General features: G+C 33.8%; 1 protein-coding gene across 1 annotated transcript in view; it reads left to right on the top strand.

Moving 5' to 3' along the window:
- Positions 1-440: 440 nt before the first annotated feature.
- Positions 441-18,995, top strand: part of LOC144372460 (inactive N-acetylated-alpha-linked acidic dipeptidase-like protein 2) — a gene marked incomplete at its 5' end in the record, with an annotated part of 48,087 nt that continues 29,532 nt past the window's right edge. The window contains 2 exons of the mRNA XM_078035825.1: positions 441-534; positions 14,584-14,782. Of these exons, the coding sequence (XP_077891951.1) occupies positions 441-534; positions 14,584-14,782 (293 nt within the window). The remainder of the gene's footprint in view (positions 535-14,583; positions 14,783-18,995) is intronic.

Genomic DNA, 18,995 nt, shown 5'->3' with positions numbered 1-18,995 from the left:
AACATGGTTAGGAAGAGTAAAACATTAAGGAAAATAGTTCCTAAAATATTAAAGGAATGCTTTATATTGAATTATATTTTAAATGAAATAAATTGAGCATTAATTCTGTCTGGAGTTTTAATTAGTCTGATAAGCAGATTGTGGATCTCAACTGTTCGTGTGATAGTGATCTGAACTATTGTATAAGGAAATATTTTAAACCTGGTTATGGCTCCTTCAACTAGAGGAGATACTTCATAATAGTTTAGCTCAAAAAGAAAAGGAACAAAATGTTATGTTTATATAAAAGGGAGTTTAAGAAAATAGAGATTTTTATTAAATTCTATTTTTCCTTCTGTGTTTTTATACTCTAGATGTATAAAATACATGAAATAATAATAATAATAAACAAGCAAACTCTTAATTACCAAATGCTAATTACTTTTTCTTTTTCATTTCAGCTCTCAGGAGAAGTGATTTTGCAAATTGCCAATGAACCAGTTCTGCCCTTTAATGCTCTTGATATAGCTTTAGAAGTTCAAAACAGCCTTAAAGGTAATTTTTCTTTAAATTATAATAATTTTAGAAAATGAAAAATTATTCAACTAATTTTCAACAAGGAATAAATGAAGTCACCTACTATCTCATTAGCTATGGCAATGGTGTCCCTCCCTTCCTATGGAGACTTATCATGAGAAGGGCCTGGAAGAATTTTAACTGATATGTCAACACAAATGAGATGTACACAGTGTGAACAGAAGAGTTTAAATCCCGGTCTCCCTGCTTTCTTTAATCAAAGAGATTTCTAATTCTGTTTCTGTCATTATTTACCAGTTACATATGAGATAATATAGTTCAGAGATCTGATCTATTTTTTTTCAACATTGTGCCTAACACCCAGTCATTCCAAACAATGATGCCCCAGAAATTTCTCCTTTGGGATTGGTTTCTATGGAGTATGGGCCCCATTCCATTTGACTGAAATGTTGTCTCTGGTCAAAGATGATAAGGAGACAACCAGAGAAGTATTTCCACAGACTCGATTTAGTCCGTTCATGTTTGAATATGGATCTCTCTGCAGAATTCTGACCCCACCCTAATAATTACTCTCACTTCCTCTATTTCTGTATATGAATCTTTCCATTAGGTTCCTATGTCCCTTCATTAACCACACAACAAAGAGCAATATTATAATTAAAGATTTCACTCTTGTCTTGAATCACACATCTTCCTATTAGGTCTTTAATGAGTCATTTGTAGACAACTACTTCTCAATGCAAAAGCCAATATTCCAACTACAGTGCTTAAGTGGTTATCTCTGAAAAACAAATCATTCTAGAGTCAGAGATTTCCAGTAACTAGAAATTTAGTTCTTTTTATTTTTTCCTTAACTACCTGGATTGCCATTTTACTCAGAAAATTCTCCAACAATTATTTTTTCCTTCAATAGTTCATAAAGATTCTTTACTAAAGTGGCTGAACAACTATGACTCAGGAGCAATAGAGCCATAGGTCTGTTTGTGTCCCTCATGGTCCTCAACATGCTCTCCATTTTGTATACTTAAGTCAGCTTCATGTAGTTGTGTTCTTTCCTGCTTTTATCTGACAGTCTCCAGTGTGGATACCTATAGCAGTAACTCTATCTCCCATACTTCAGATTTGCTGTCTAGAATATTTTGGGTTTAAAAACTGGATAGCTATGCATATAACATTTTGCAAAGTAAGAACAGAACAGGTATAAATAAGAGACCAAATAGTTCTGTGAATAATAACTTTTCTGCAAGAATATATTTTAGAACATCTATTTTATTTATTCTGTTGATTATTTCGCTTTTTCTTTGGTTTTCCTTTTCATCCTGTAGAAAATTGCAAATGATACTTTAAGCTTTCAGAGAATAAAAAGAGGAGGTCATTATTTACATTATGTAAATACTGTCCATCTAAAAAGGAGTAGCTATTATGCAGGTTAAGGATACCCAAAGAGCAGACTTCAAAATGTTATAATATAATAGAATTATAAATGATAAAGTTGTTTTCTGAGTCTAAATTTTCTTTGATAAATGTATAACATCTTAGTAACAAAGACATGAAAAATTATATTTAAGAAAGGTTAAAGCAATAAAGCCAGCAAAAACAAAAGTATTAGCAATAGTATTTTAAATGCTAAATGCTATCATTTTTAAACAACTGAGTTTATTTCTAAAAATCCATAACTAGACCTAATATTTCACATTATAATTGCTATGTGAACATTTTTGGTAAAGTAGGCTAATACTGAAGCTCAAAAAAGGACCTATTGTTCATCATTAGAATTATATTATTAATTTTGTTTTTGGTTAAGGACCACTTTCAACATATGAATTATGATTTTTTATTTCATAAAGTAAAATATCTACAGATTTTTTTTCATGTAATCATTATGGACTTCACAGGATCTCTTGAATTCCTTATTTATTAATTTAATAAAATAAAAACCAACTTAAAACAAAATACAAAAGCTAAATACAGCCAAAAAACAATTAAAATTCCCACTTCTGAGAAACATACATTCATATATAGATAGTTTTCTGTAATATAAAAAAGAGGCAGAATTTTTTTTTAAAAAAAGAGCAAATTTGAAAATACCATTATGCTTAAATTTTGCCCTAATATCGATCAATATCTTTTGATCAAACTTGCATTTTCAAAATGAATGTTACACTAGAACTTAGCAGTTGTGTTACAGGAGAAAAGATGTCTTTGAAGAAAGGTTCAATGAGTTCCTGGAGATAAGGGGGAACTTGGCTCAGGGAACAGGGAGTTCTTGGAATACCCTGATGGAAAAGAATTTCCACACAAGCCAGAGACATGGACAGAGATTTATTTAGGAAAGCAAGGGAACATTCAAAGGAGAATGTGGACCATCCCTAGAGGGAGAAAACAGAGCCAGTTGGTACGGAGTGTTAGGGGCTGGACTAAAGTTGGACTCAGTGTGGAAGTACATAATTTCATGCCAGTTTTTCCTGGGCTTGCACATTGCCCTCTTATTTTTTGCAGGCAAAGACATTGGTTAAGGATGAAGACAAAGGGTGTGGGTTGGGTTACTCAAAAGTGCAACAGTCATGGGCATTTCCTGCCACTCAATGATTCTTGGTGTTTTCTGCATTTTAGAGTTTTATGGATGTTTCATTTGAGACAGTTTCTCTACTTTTATCTCCAAATCCCTATCTCAGCTGTATCCAGAGTACCAAGGAGAGATCCAAATGGGGAGTGTCAATTTGGGAGATGTCCTAACTGAGTTGTTAAGAATTTGAATGAAGGTCTAAGATGTCTGGGGAATGCTTGGATTTAGAAATTGGGAGAAGAGGTGCAATCAGAGGAGCTCATGAAGGAATAACCAAAGAATAAGAGAAAAAAAAAGTGAATGTGAAATCTCAAAGCCCCATAAATTAAAGAAGAAGAAAACGAAGAAGAAGAAGAAGAAGAAGAAGAAGAAGAAGAAGAAGAAGAAGAAGAAGAAGAAGAAGAAGAAGAACAGGGAATAATGGACCATGGAAGATGCTACTGATTGGCTAAATGATATGAACACAGAATTTACTACTGTATTTAGCAATTTGGAGGTCACTGCGGGTATCAGCAAAAACAGACATTTTCATGCCTTTTTGTTGTTTTGGGTAGTGGTGGTAATGGTATAAGCAAAGCTTGATAAAAGGGATTCAATGGAGAATGGGTAGGAATAAACTGAATGCAAGTGATGTAATTATTAAGAATTATAGAGCAAAGAAACTTTATCAGATTTTTCCTTTGATGACAATGCTACAGTGGATAGGGAAAATTTGTTCAAACCAGAGAGAAAAGGAGAATTTCTGGACTGATTTTCTTGAAAGGGGAAGCATAAGTTTAAATGACTTTGCCTCAATTAATAACTGTCTTGGTCCCTTTAGGGTGCTATAACAAAGTCCCTTAGATTTGGTAAATTATAAAAGCAGAAATGTCATCACTCAGTTCTGGAGGCTGGAAGTCCAAGATGAAGGCAAAGCAATACAGGTATCATTTTGCTCTATAACCTCACCTGGCAGAAGAGGTGAGGTAGCTGTCTTTGGCTTCTCTTATAAGAGCATTAATCTTATTTTTGAGGGTTCTAGCCTCCCTCATAATCAAATCATTGTCCCAAACACCCAACCTCTTAAGATTGGGAGTTAGGATTTCAACATATGAACTCGGGGGGAACATAACCATTCAGCCCAAAGCAAGAACACAGTAGTACATCCATAGCCATGTGCAGAAACACAAAGCTTATTGTAGATGGTTTTATGGGGTTGGGACAGCTCTTGCTAAGTCTCTATAGTCTGAAAAAGCAGTAAAATTGCTCTGTAAGGGAGTGGGAGAATAAAGAACTATAAAAATGTGACAAGTTTATTGGGCACACTAAGGGTCCAGAAGAAATAGATATTTAAATAAATATATCGCCAGCTGTGGTAGAGCATACCTGTAATCTCAGCTGTTCAGGAGGCTGAGGCAGGAGGATGATCCATTGGAGGCCAGCCTAAGCAACTTAGCAAGGCCCTAAGAAACTTAATGAAACCCTCTCTCCATACAAAAAAATTAAAAATCCTGGCAGGGATGTTGCTTGTTGGTAAAGTATCCTTGCAATCAATCCCCAGGACCAAAAATAAAACAAAACAAATCCCAAAAAGAAATCTGTAATCATAAATGTAATTCAGCATAAGTATACATTTCTTCCAGCCTTCAGATGGAGATGAAGGTGTAAAGGATAAAAGATTTCTTTCTTAACTCATCACCATGTTGATAGTTGTTGAAAGACAGATTGACAAGAACAAAGCCAACAGATTTATTTAATATAAATTTCATGTGACAGAAGAGCCTTCAGAAATGAAGGTCCAAAGAAAGAGAGAAATGATTATATTTTTAAGCTAATTTTAATGAAAAATAGACAGTTGTATAGGATCGTGGTGATTGTAGTACAGAAGGTTATGGCCTAATGATAATGAACTATGGAGGTGGGTGGTTACCAATGATCTGATCTGTTTGTTCAGATTATTCTCTGCATTCCTGTCTCTTCAAGGATAAGAATGTTTCTTCCTCCAGGTACAGGCAAGGCATCTTTGATTGGAAAGTTTTACAACCTACTTCATAGGAAGGTCAGAGAATTCTTTAATGGCCTGCTTCAGGGGAAAGTAGTGGGAGACGATCAGAGAGAACTTCTTGTTTTTGATATTTCCTCAAATGTCAAGGTGCCAAACTTTGGGATAATGTGTCCTGAAACCCATCATAGGCATAAAGCCAAGAGGTTTAGCTTTAACCAGGACCAGGGTTTTTCTAAAAGGATAGTAAACTAGTTAGATCAAACTGAGATTGCATGCAAAGGAGTGTTTCTTGTGATGTATCACAACACGGTAGAACAAAGTGAGTCTATGCAGGAGTGAGAAAAAGGAGGGGGAAGAAGAGCCCACATCAGGTCTTGGGCAATTCAAAGAATTGATTCTAGAAAGATAGGAAGGGTGGTCAGCAAATGGGACCCTGGAAAAGGAGAGTATGGATATTGGCAATGATAGCATCCAGGCCAGCGTGGGACCATGGGAAATGTGGCAAGTGGTCATGAAAGCTAAACTGGCTAATATGAATGAAGACCAGAATACATCAACATGGACATTGAAATTGCCAAGAATTAAGACAGAAGTGGTGGAAGAGGGAGCGACTGTGAGTCAGGAACTAAATTCTTTAGAGCATGAACAGTAACTTAGAAATGACTCAGAATATCCTCCAGGGGCCCATGATAGGAAGGGCATGGGAGAAATTGAGATCCGAGAGGACATTGTCAATAGACAAAAGCCAGGTTTTGACTCAAACAAAAAAGTAAATATCCTGAGAAGAGGCCACATTGATAAGCTTTTCTTCAGTAGTTACATTCAAGAACATGTCATTATGGGAGGAAAAAGACAAAATTAAAAAGCAAGACTTCAGTTTTTCTCCAAAGATTCCCTCCCCAGGTCCGGCACTGCTTTGTACAGATGAGGCTCTGCCTGAAATGCACGTTCTGGGTTGGATGAGCAGGAGCCCTTTGGCTTCTTGCTGTTTTAACAGACTGCTTCTGCTGCAGGTGAAGAGCTCTTCCTTTGGTTACTTCTGTGTTTTGTTTTCTTTTGATGTGAAATTCCTTGAATCTCTCTCTGTCACTTTCACTCAGAAAATGTGGCCAGTCTTTGAGGTGCACCCATCTTAAAAAATAAAAGCACACTAAAACAAAATGTAATAGATAATAGGTTCAAAAAATTCCTTTTACCATGTCCTGGAAATGAATGAATATTTGATCAAAGTCCCATGGCTGATCCCCTTTAAAGGATACATTTTTGTAGTTTATCACTACCGAATTAAAATTATCATGGTCAAACATTATTTAAATGTTAGATAAATTGTAGGCACCTGTTCTATTTTTATTATAATGGTAATGTCTTTGTTTCTAAAATAGAATACTTTAAAGTACTAATTGTGAATAATGGACAGGATTTACCAACACCTAAATTAATATTTCATTTTTGTCTACAATGATAGATAATGTCATTATCTAAAAAGAGTTTTCATATTGTGTTAACGGGAATATAATTTTACTGCTTAATACAAACTTAAGTTGTTGATATATTTTTTAGTTTGTTATGACAGTTAGCAGTGATTAGTCTTAAGTTGTAAATTACAGTAGGAAAAAAAAGTGACCTTGAAGGGCTGAACTATGAAATACTGTTTCTCCTTCCTGCAAAGTGTGTAAGGATGAAGGTCTCTGAAACCCAATTGCATTTTCAACAGTGTAATTTTTAGCCCTTGACAACCGGCCATCTTGTTTATTTATTACACTAGTTTACAGTAGCAGCAGACCATTCTCCACCGTTCTCACAACCACCCGAAAGAAGGATAATTTACCAGTGAATAATTTGTTTGAGTTGATTTATTGTGTCATTCTTGGAAGCTCATTTTGATGAGTGACCTTGGCTCCTAATATTTGGTCAATGCCAAACACATAATATAAAATGAATATTTATATGGGTTTATGAAGATAGAGCACAAATAGTAACTGAAAAGGTAACTGACACACTTCAGATATATTTGTGACAAAGAAAAGTTTGCACCAAAATGCACTGGGACTGGTTTGTGGGGTCAGAGGGAGGCATCAAGGAAAAAATTAAAGTATAACCATATCCTGGAACCTGAAGCAGACTAAGAAGTGATCTTAGTTCACTATTTCCCACTTTATCTGCTTTTTAAGCATAAAGCAACACTTTAGATAACAACTGTAGAGTTCTGATGCTTTTTGTTTAATATTTGCTATTTTTCTTTGTCAAATTTCTGAATGTTAATTATTTAGCATTATTATAAAAATGTATATGACCAAATAAAGGAAAATAAATTTTTATTTGATCTAACTCTGTATACATTTATTTAGTGCAAGCCAAAGACTTAGCAAGAAACATAATTTTGAATTCTATGGCTTGTTGCCACCTCCTGATTCTCTCACTAAATGTAAAATAGTTATTGGCAGCATTTCCTCTTGTTCTTTGAATAACTGACAATGCTGATTTGATCTGATTTTTTCTTTTTTTATTATCTCTGATAGTTCATTAAAGCCCATAACTTTATTTTAGAAGGGACAGTATTTCAAAGTGATCCTACCACTAAGAGAAGCATTTTGTGTCTGTAGTTTCAACTTTTAAGTGTCACTGTTAACTCCTACAATCACAAGTGATAGACATATCTACTGTATTTAATCTTCTTTTTGAGTAATATAGAATGAATTTTCCAACTGGTAAAACAAAGTTCTGTGCTATACAAATTGCATGTCTCCAATCTTGGTTTTAATTACCACAAATTCCAACTCTACACAGTCCTATGGATAGTGAGGGATCTGTACACTGCTTACCTCGTGCTCTGAACTCCCTAAGAAGCCCAAGGCACTCTGTTAGAAATCCAAGCAACTCCAAGAAAGACTTTGTTCCCATGGGAATTCTGAATCCTGCTAGATGGGTAGCCATTGGAACCTGAATTGGCATTTTGAAAACTGACCTTTAGGTCACAAGGAGTTCAAAGCATTCTCTGAGAGGTATCTTAACTTGCTTGCTTGGATTAATGAAGAAATCTGATAAAATATTTCTAACAACAAATTTAGTCTTGATGTTCAATATAATTTTGTATGAATTCTAACTGTACAGCTCTATTAAGAATTGTATTGCCTTTGTTGGTAATCCACACCTAATTCAGAAAAAGGACTTGAGACTATTGGATCTGTAAGAGAATCTGTTTTTTCTCCACATTGTCTATATTTGCATCTAGAAGGAAGCTTTTCTTCAACACCATTTCTTATATTTTTATCACATACTATCCCTTAATTATTATTCTAATATCTCTGTTCCTTTTGTTCTCCTTGGAACCTACTTCTTTTATTTATCTTCTGTCTCACAGTCAGCTTCTCTTTGTGGTCATCCTTTACTTACATGCTCACCCAAGTTTGCTCTTCATTTTTAGTTGCTTACATGTGACAGTATGGGGATTGAAAGCTGCTAGTGAGTTCTCATTTTTTGTACTCTTACATTATAGTAATGGTCTGTTGTTTGATGACTTTTCTCTCTAAATGTATTTTTAGGATAAATTTCTTTGCCCATGACAGTATAGAACCATAATTCTTTATTCTATGTATGCTGTCTCCCTGGCAACACTTTTAAAGTTATTTCTATTAAAAAATATTTTTGCACAAGGTCCTGGATTTGATCCCTACCAAGAAAATAACAACAACAAAAAAAAAACTTTTTATCTTGTCTTGTAATAGAACATAAATACCCTTGCCCTCATTGTGATTAATTTTGTTTTAGCTCCTTTTTTTTTTTTTTGGTCTTTTTCTATTTCCTGGTTTAGCCAATACATAATTAAACTCACATATATTATTAAACATACAATTCCAGATTTCTGCTGCAGGAGGATAATGGTAAGAATAAACCACACATAAATGTAATTCATAAGAATGTTTTGGCTCATTCTTCTAAAGCAGCCAATAACTAGATCATTTAATCACAAATATATCACAGTGACATCTATGAATGATAGAAAGAGCCCAAATTTCACTTTCTGCACCAGGCTGACAGACTGGTAGAACCCGTGTCATGTAGTATATTGAAATCTTGCTAAATTTTTACTTGCTGGGGCCATCTAGATTATTGGAAAATCTTAAAAATTTATAAATATTTTTTGTCACTTTGTTAAAAAGAAAGTGGCTACCTGAATTCTTCTAAACCTGCTGATCTGGCATTTTTGCAAAAAAGCATTTCTATTGTATTGTTTAGCCAAATTATCCATTGTCTTCTGTATATAATATCCTGTATATACATGCATTATAAAATCAGTGTTAGATTCTATGAGTATCAATACTCCACTAGTTGACAGATTTCTAGCTTTACCTGAGTTTTGCTTGTATAACATCGTTTAGTAACCAGCCAAGGTGATACAGTGTGATTCATACTAAAGAAGGCAGCATGAAGAATAGAAAAATGTAGAAAAATGAAGGACTGTTGATTCCACTGGCTGAAATCATATTGGCAATTTTTTCTCTTCTCTTTAGTGATGCCACAAGATATTTTGAAGATGACATTAAATAACATACATTTTCCTCCCCAAATAATCTCCTATTCTGCTTTTAACCACCATATTATGTGCAACATAAATCATACTTTTTCTTGTCACTATAAATCAGTGAAGTTTAAGCTGTGATTGTGCAATTGTTAGCACCTTTAAAACTGTGATAAGCTCATCCATAGAAGAATAGGTACTGTGAAATACTTTAAAGAAAAAGGCTGTGTTTGTTTGATATAAAAATGTAGTTTTAGAGTATGACCAGTACATTTCACTCTTAATTTAAAATGAAATTGAGTGGGTTTTTAAAACTACAGCCACAAAATAGAACCAAAAGATAGAGAAATAGAAATAAACTAAAATCCAAAAAACTTTTGGAGTATAAAGCCCTGAAGAGACCATAATAATAGACAGTAAAATCACTCTTTAAAATAGGACTGGTATAAATTTGTCAGAAGTTGTAAAACAGACATAATACACAGGAGTTTATGCCAATGAAACTCATCACACGGTGAAGTGTTTCAGATGAGAGTTGGTGCCTGCAGGGCCCAGACCCTGGCAGGTGGGAACCTGGGTGACTCAGTGGATGCAGTCAGCCCTGCAGGTAAAGGCCTTATCTGGAAGTCATATGTGGATAGGAAGTTGCTGATCTACACTTGAAAGACACTTTGGGAGTACCTTCTGAGTCAAGGGAAGCACCTAGGCTATACTATCAAGGTCACTTTACAAAGCTCTGGCATTGTGACATTTCCACCTCACTCTAGCTCAGAACTGAGCTGGGGATTAAGTCCAATTTATAAATTAAGAAACTGAGCCTCAGAGAGACATTGTGTCTTGGCCAGATGTATACATTTAGTAAGTCCTAGGTCAGGCCTGAATCTGCCTTTCCTACTGCACCTGGCTGCCTCATGAACCACACTGTCTTGAGGGGAAGATCTGCAGTAATCATAAAAGTTGGCTGGAAGGCAGAGGATTCCCTGATTTGTTTCCTCCAATACACTTTTAGGTCTTTTCTGAGTTGACCTGTTCAGATATCAAAATCCATCTCAGTGTCCATTGTCTCTTTTATAATATCCACCTCCATTCTCTCCACAATAAGCTATGAGAGGAAAGTTTTATGTAAGAATTAGATCCATCCACTAGAAGGGTGAAGATTCAGGGAAGAAAGTAAGATATGAATATTGTTGTTTACAGATAAAACAACCTCTTTCCAATGCTTCAGTGTAGGTAAAATCCTAGGACTTTGAAGAGCTCGTCTTAAAAGTTTGATGTTTAGGTAAATTCATGATCTCAACACTCTAGATTCACTCCTTTACTGTGTTTAGTGAAATGATCATTTTCCCCAAACATACTGAAGGACAGTATTTGAGTAATTTATTCAAGACTGCACTGATAGAAATTATGTTCACTGGCCTCTTTTTTATCTGTCTTTGAACATTAAGTGCTTGGTGTTTAGAATCCGTACATATAACTTAAAAATAACCCTATCTAGGACAAATCTCTAGTTTCCAGTTCAATTTCTTTAGTCGAATGGACTTATTGTTTTATTAAACTTAAACTTTTAATAGCCTCTTCAATTCTGTGATTTCAACATTCACTATGCCTTAAGTGAAATTTTACATATTAGTTTTTACAGCTTATTTGTAAGGAATATTTTAATTCAATTTAGTTTAACTTTTCATTACCTTGAATTACCTCTTCTCTTTTAAGTTTCTTTCTTTTCTTTTCCAACAATTGATTTGTTGCAACCAAAGTAAATTAAATAGTATTTCTTGTTGCTCATGATGCACCAAACATCTCCCTTGAATGATTTTGTGGACATGGTTTAACATAATAATATATCTCAAAGAAGGCATTATCTTATAACTCAACATTCCATCAACAAAATTTTTAATAAATAACTACCATAGAACAGTTATTATGCAAGCATCTGAAAATGCAAAGACAAAACATTTGCTGACCATGTGTGATTCTTTTCAGTCAAGAAAACAAGAGAGACAAGGCAAATGAGGATAAAAATATTGCAAATGCTTTGATGCTATGATAAAAGTACACAGTGCAATCACTTGTTGGTTGAATGAAATGCCTGGTACAGTTTCAGTGTCAGGGAAATGACAGTGCATCAGACAGCAAATTGGACATTCTACTGCAGGTCCCAAGGGGCACAAAAGATCAGTCCTTCTGGGTCACCAAGGCTCCAGTGAAGAAGGGGGCATTTCTTTCTGGATCCTGTTTAAAGGGGGAAAAAAAAGCAAGCTCTTATTGCCAGAGAAATGGTAACTAGGAATTATGTGGAGAATTATATATATATATATATATATATATATATATATATATATATATATATATATATATATATATCAGAATGATTGAGGGTACATGGAAAGCAGAGATGCTTTTTAATTTGTAACCTTGAACCCTTGAAGCAATGCATACTGTACCTGTGTGGGGCAGGTTTCTATGTCAGGGTTCTTTGTGGAACTAGCTATTTCCTGAAGCTGTGAATTTTCTAAATCTGCTCCACCATGAAAGATAAATTCATTTAAAGCTAAATAAGGTAGAATGGTACAATTTGTCTCACTTGATTCAGTAGTAATGCCTTCAATTCTGTAGAGTATGTTAGATCAGAACAGATTTTTCTTTCTTAAATGGAAGACTCTCAAGGATGTCGAAGTTGTTTTTTCTGTTGTTCAGTCTTTCAATTCCAGTGTACTCTGAATGTGAGTCATTCATCTTATGCATTCCTTGTACAGATACTCCCTCTAAGTTCGCTATATATTAACTTTGGTGAATCATTATAACTTAAGAAAAATCTTTATAAAATAAGTCTGAGCAACATATTTGGGATTACATTTGCACAATGAATAAAAATACTTGCTCCAGCAACCTCAAGTTTTGCTGTAAAATCAAACAAGATAATGAATGTGAAATGTATTTTAAGAATATCAAAGGCCAAAACTTTGTGGACTCCTACAAATGACTTTACTCATATTAATTTCAGTAAACAGGGAACTACATATTAGCTTCAAGTATCCTTTTTTTCTTTCCCAAAGTCTTTTACTAGGTTTGTGCATATATAATAAAAACAATTATTATATTTTCTGAAAATGCTCCTTATACCCTTATACCACTGCCTGTGTATCTCATTGTATCCTTTACAAAATGATTATATATTTACAAAATTTTATTTTATCATTAGCCTTTTTCTAAACATGCTTTATTAGATTTATTTAGTAAGCAATTATTGAGTGTCAGTACTCCATTGGACTCTAAAGAAATTGACATGTAAATCAGTCCCCATTAAATTTAAATGAGAAATAATAAAGATTATTTTGTTAGAGGTTGGTTATTCTATGATTCACCTATTCCATGCATCAGTACTACTTCTAAACTTATTTTCCTTTTCTTAATTTATTATTACTTTTCTGCAGTGCTTCTTAAATTTTAAGGTGCATAATTGGAGTAACATATTGAAATGGGGATTCCCAGGCTCTACCCCTAGAAAGATTAAGCAGACCTGGGGATCTGCATTTTCATGAAGTGTTTGGGGAGCTGGTGATCTCTTGGATTTTACTTGGAAAGCGTACTTACATGATGTGTCCTTTTGATCCAGGACTCTCCCTAATGAAGGCAACATCAGACCTCCTCAAATCCCTCCATCTGCCTGTCTCACTGTCACACTCTCAGACTGCCAATTTAGATTTTTCAGTCTGTATTCATTCATCACCCTGCCTTGAAATAGTCCTCTGTTGTGATGCACTGACCTTGTTGGAGTCACTTGTACCGAGTCTCCTGAGAATGACACCACCTTTTGTTTCACTTAAAAACTAAGTGATGTGGTGGAATGTCTGGAAGAGAATGAAGGAATGCCCCTGTCATGATATGACAAAAGAAAGAGTTTTAAAGAATGTCTCAAAACAAATCACCTGGGAACTGCTTACCCGTAGGGAAAATCCTTTATATTTATTAATTAGTGAATCTTCATAACAATTCTATAAAGTAGGTTCTATCATTACTTTCATTTTATAATTAAAGACACTGAGGCTCAGTAACTTTATCAATCTCACTCAAATAGTATAGGGTGAAGAAGGAGTTTAGGTCAGGTGGACTGTCTCATTTAGGGTTCAGGGTCCATTACAGTTCTAGTGCTACTTTTCTCAAAGGAGTGACTTTGTGCACCTCTTGTAACCACCATTAGCATAAGAAGAACTTTCAGTAATTTGCAAAACAAGTAAAAGAAATAGAAACAATTCTCAAAAGAAAATCAAAACAAAACTGACACTACACCAGATAGTTTTTGATGCATTTTAAATTCAAAGATTTATTTCACTGTCAAATTACAGAAAATCTCTAGTAAAGAAAAAAAAAGAGTACACATACATATAATGACATATAGTAATGTATTTCATGTTGTCAGAAGTGAAGATGACTCTTTTTATATTTTTCTCTTATTAGAGAATATTCCATGGTAAGTGTAAATACTTGAATCAGAAAAACTGGGTTTCTAATTGTGGACTGTTACTACCTTACTTGATGACCTATGAAATTTGCTTACCTTAATCCATTCTCAGGTTCTAATAAGGTGAATTGACAATGCAAGGTTTGGTAAATATGAAATAAAATAATTAAGTAAGTGCTCAAGATAATGTCTGTAATATAGCAATCTCTAAACAATCAGTACCTATTTACTGCTACTATGACTGGTAGTAATAAACTTAATTTAGTATTACTATGAAAACTAGGTTAGACAACACTTTTGGCAAAATGAATACATTATCAAAGTTTAATTGATGTGGAATCTTTTCCTTGTGATGGGCAAAATTCAAATACCTACATTCCTTTTTATGAAGTGACAGGAAAAAAAGTGAACTGTCACAGATAATACACTTCTTCTTGGGTGGTCTGCCTGGTTTACAACTTAGAGTCACAATGGCAGAAGTTGACTTTGCTCCTTTGAGTGTGTCTCTTCTGAGATGGCTCATTTATCTTCCACAGGTGATCATCCCAATGCTCAGCACCTGCTAGCCATGGCATCACGACTTCGGGAGAGCGCTGAACTCTTTCAGTCAGATGAAATGCGACCTGCTAATGATCCCAAGGAGAGAGCTCCTGTCCGTGTTCGGATGCTGAATGACATCCTCCAAGACATGGAGAAGAGCTTCCTGGTGCAGCAGGTGCCACCGGGTTTTTATAGGTAGGATATTTATTTCCAAATGTATTTATTTATTGATTTTTGCCCTTGATTAAGTTGTTTTAATTTTTAAAATATGTATTTTCTGTGAACACGACACTTAAAAAAAATAACTATGAGGCCGTAACATCTACAATTTGAAGGCTATCCCTCTGCCAAAGAAAAGTTCAAATGTAAAAATAGAGAATAAAGAAAACTTATTTTAACAGTAACCATATAGAAAATGACTAAGAATATTTTTACATTAATTTCAGCATCAGTCAAATGTGATATGGCTACTGAAAAAAGCAAACAGAATTAAAGCTCTGTGGATATTACATCCTAGTCTGGATGCCTTAAGCATCTGAATATTTGGGTAACACAAGGTTTTTAGGATATTGGCTTTTAGGACAAAAGTTCTGTGATCCAACAAGCATCTAAGCTCCCTCCACATCTTAATTTCTATGTCAATAAAGTGAGACAGTAAAATGAAATCTTTTTATTAAAAAAAAAGCTTTTCATATTTCTGATGTTTGATAATTTCTCTTTATGATTTTAAACTCAAATTTACATTTAAAATCCATAGTTATATAATATCCTTTAAAAAAATTGTAGGTACTAAGGATTAAACCCTATGTCCCCAGTCCTTTTAATCTTTTTTTTTTTTTTTTTTTTTTTTTTTTTTTTTTTTTTTTTTTTACATTTTAAGGCAGGGTTTCACTAAGTTGCTTAGGGGCTCGCTAAATTTTTGAGGCTAGCCTCAAACTTGAGATCTTCTTGCCTCAGCCTCTTAAGCTGCTGGATTACAGGTGTCTACCACCATGCCCAGCCTTTATATAATGTCTTCTAACACTATGATCCAGTAAGACTTTGGAAAATAGTCACTTATTAAAATACTTTAAATGAACTGTATGCTCCAATGCATTCTTTAAAAGCATCAGAAATGGAGCATTCCCCTTGTTGAAAACACCTGTTTTTTTTTAAAAAACAGGTTCTTCTAGTGCAGGAATGGGAAACAGAAAGAACAAGGTACTTAAATAAAATGTAGTGATGGTAGATATTGTAATAAGAACTAAAGAGAAAAAGCAAACCACATAAAATCCAGCTTTATTAAAAAGTCCTTAGCAGGTTAGGCACGTTATGTTTTGGGATACATTTAGTAATTTTTTCTATTTTCTTAATTTATTAAGAAAAATTTAGAGGCTAATAAAAATCATACAAGATGAATATATTTGATATATGACAAAATAGTAAACTTTCCTCATTTGTTTTTCCTGGCACCTGCACTAGATATAAAAGACACCTCTATAAGCTAAGTTTCCCATCTAGTAAATTCTTTACCCTTTCAATAACCTGTATGTACTTAATTTACTTTATCAAGCATTTTTTAATAGAAAAGTAAGTATTTGCCTGCCCCTGAGTTAATAATGAGCAAACAAATGGTATTGTTTTTTTCAGTGAGTAATATTATAACAGAGTACATTTTATCCCAGCTGTACAGGCCTTGAAATGTTGATTATGAAATGTCCTGATTCATATAACAAACTTTAGGGATGAAAACTTACTGTGAAATATTTTGATATTGTGCTAAACTTTTGCTACTGTTTTTAAATGGATATATATCTGACATTCTTTTCCCGAGTTCAAATGCTAGATCATATGAATAACTGATATTTAGCTTCATAAGAAAACTGTCCAATTTCTTCCCAAGTGGCTCTACCATTTTACATTCTCACCAGTAATAAATGACACTTTTGGTTGTTCCACATTCTCACCAAAATTTGGTATTGACGGTGGTTTGGGAAATCACTATTTTAATAGTTATATATTGATCTGTTCTTTTGAACTTACAGTTCTCTATGACACATGATTTGCAACATCTCTTTGTATGCTTATTTTCCATCACCATAGCTTCAGCAATGAAATATCTGTTGCAATAGCCTGTCCATTTTTTGAAACTGAGCTGTTTGTTTTCTGGTTGTTGAATTTTAAGAATCCTTCCTGTAACTTGGATATAACATCCTATTATCGGATATATGTTTCATAAAGAGATTTTTATATCTTTGCTGATATAAAGTTTGTTTAGTTTTAATGTCATCTAGCTTATTGGTTTTCCCTTCACACATCATGCTTTTTTGCGTTGTATGGAGAAAGTGATCGTCAAACCCAAGGTTACCTAGAGTTTCTCCTACGCTATGTTCGAGAAGTTTTATTATTATGTGTTTTGCACTTAGGTCTATGATCAGTTTTGAGTTTATTTTTGTATATAAGTTTTGGCTTATATATAAAATTTTCTTTTTCTGCACAAAAATGTTCCATTGTCGCACATTGTTTAGACTCCACCTTTCTTCATTGACTTGCCTCTGCTCTTTGGTCACACAATGTAGTTTTAATATTGCCTTTTGCCGGCAGCATCTTACTAGTTCCCAGTAGAATAGCTTTCAGAATTAAGAATGCCATATAAAAGTGATACTGGAGGGGCTGGAGTTGTGGCTTAGTGGACGAGTACTTACTTCCTACGGGTGAGGCACTGGGTTCGATTCTCAGTACCACATATAAATAAATAAAATAAAGGTTCAACAACTAAAAAAAATATTTAAAAAAAGAAAAGTGATAGTGGAGAAAGGGCATTGTGCTTGGGATTTACAAAAGTGAGAAGACGTTTGAGCATTAAAATGTGTCTTTTCCATTCAGATGACCTGCAAGCTAATTAGTACATGAGAACCAGATGCTCATCTCTAAAATAGAAAATCTCAATAGGCTGTTAATATTAACATAAAGTGAGATGAAATGAGAATAAGATGTGAGAAGATGATTCATAATAATAATAATTCATAATTACAAAATAAAATAATTGTATATCATTATGCTGTTTTTATTCCTGACTATCTAGTGTTCTCATTTCCAAACCCTCTTTTCCATAAAGCCTAGGGAGAGATATTGTTAAATTAAATGACACAAAAGGTTCTTTACTGCCAGAATCACTATAGTGAGGTACATATTTCATTTAAATTTTAAAATATATATTATATATTTCTTTCCATTAGTAAACATTTGCTAATCACCTACCATTTGAGAGATTTCCATATTCCACAGAAAGTAAAAAAAAAATGGAGAGAGGGGATTGAATTAAATATGGAGTTAAAAAAAAGAGTAAACAGATTATTTGAATATACTAGCTTCTAAAATAAATCAAGGTACTTTAAAAAAGAGGTTAAAAACCATTTTTTAAAGTGTTCAGGGAATGTCACTGTAAGCATTTTGGTTTCCTGACACAGAGTTTGTTACATGTATTAATGTTTAAAATTGGAACTACTTTTTAGAATTTGGCATCAGCCATTTTGTGATTGAAATGTTATCTTGTGTGTGTATTCTTCCTAGCTTATTTTAGCAAATTTCAGCAAGATTTCTGGCCTTGTCATCAATTATTAGGTTTACAGGCATGCATTCTTGAGGCTGAGGTTGTATCTATTATTTCCTTTTTCTCATTCACTGATACATTCAGTCTATATAGTCTTTAAAGTTAAATATTACCAGCTCCTTCATTTTAAATGAGTGGAAACAGAGACTTTTGATTTGAAAATTTTAAATGTTCGACTAGAAACCATGGGATTTCAAAACTGCTTTCTGCAAAAATGATTAGCAAAGGTTTTCTGTTAATAGGCAGCCCAAATATAGGGGTCCTAGATATAGCAATATGAACTCATATTCATGCATTGGGGTAGAATATCTGCATAAGATCACACATTTACTATGTTTACACATTTAAAGGATAGCAATTAGAAAGAAGTAATTTCTCTTCCTTCCTATTCCCCTTTCTTCCCACCCTCACACATTTCTGCAGCATCAACTGTGGTTAGGCAGAATTTTAAGAGAATTTTACCAAAGTTTAAGATATTTGATGTGGTTTGGGGGAGAAGCATCAAAGTTTACCATTGCAGTGGTTCTAATTGAAGGATATAGGAATTTGAGAAGGAAGCAGACATGAGCCAGTGTCTAGTAATGGGTACCAGGTAGAAATGGTACTTTTAGAAAAGTGAACATCTTAAGCTCCATCATTAAAACTGAATTAAAGTCTAAATGTTACCTTTAAAAGAGATCCACTGATTAAGTTATAAAATCATCCTATTCTTTCAAAATCTGATTTTTTTAGTTACATCTTGGTTAAGTAGAATGTAGGAGTCTCTAAGTAACTATATTTCTAACATTATTTCTCCAAGGTTACATCAGAGTACAC

The sequence above is a fragment of the Ictidomys tridecemlineatus genome, unplaced genomic scaffold (assembly GCF_052094955.1).
Source record: "Ictidomys tridecemlineatus isolate mIctTri1 unplaced genomic scaffold, mIctTri1.hap1 Scaffold_1066, whole genome shotgun sequence".
Lineage (NCBI taxonomy): Eukaryota > Metazoa > Chordata > Mammalia > Rodentia > Sciuridae > Ictidomys > Ictidomys tridecemlineatus.
Note: the sequence above shows the minus strand (reverse complement) of the source record. Positions and strands in the feature narration are given on the sequence as shown.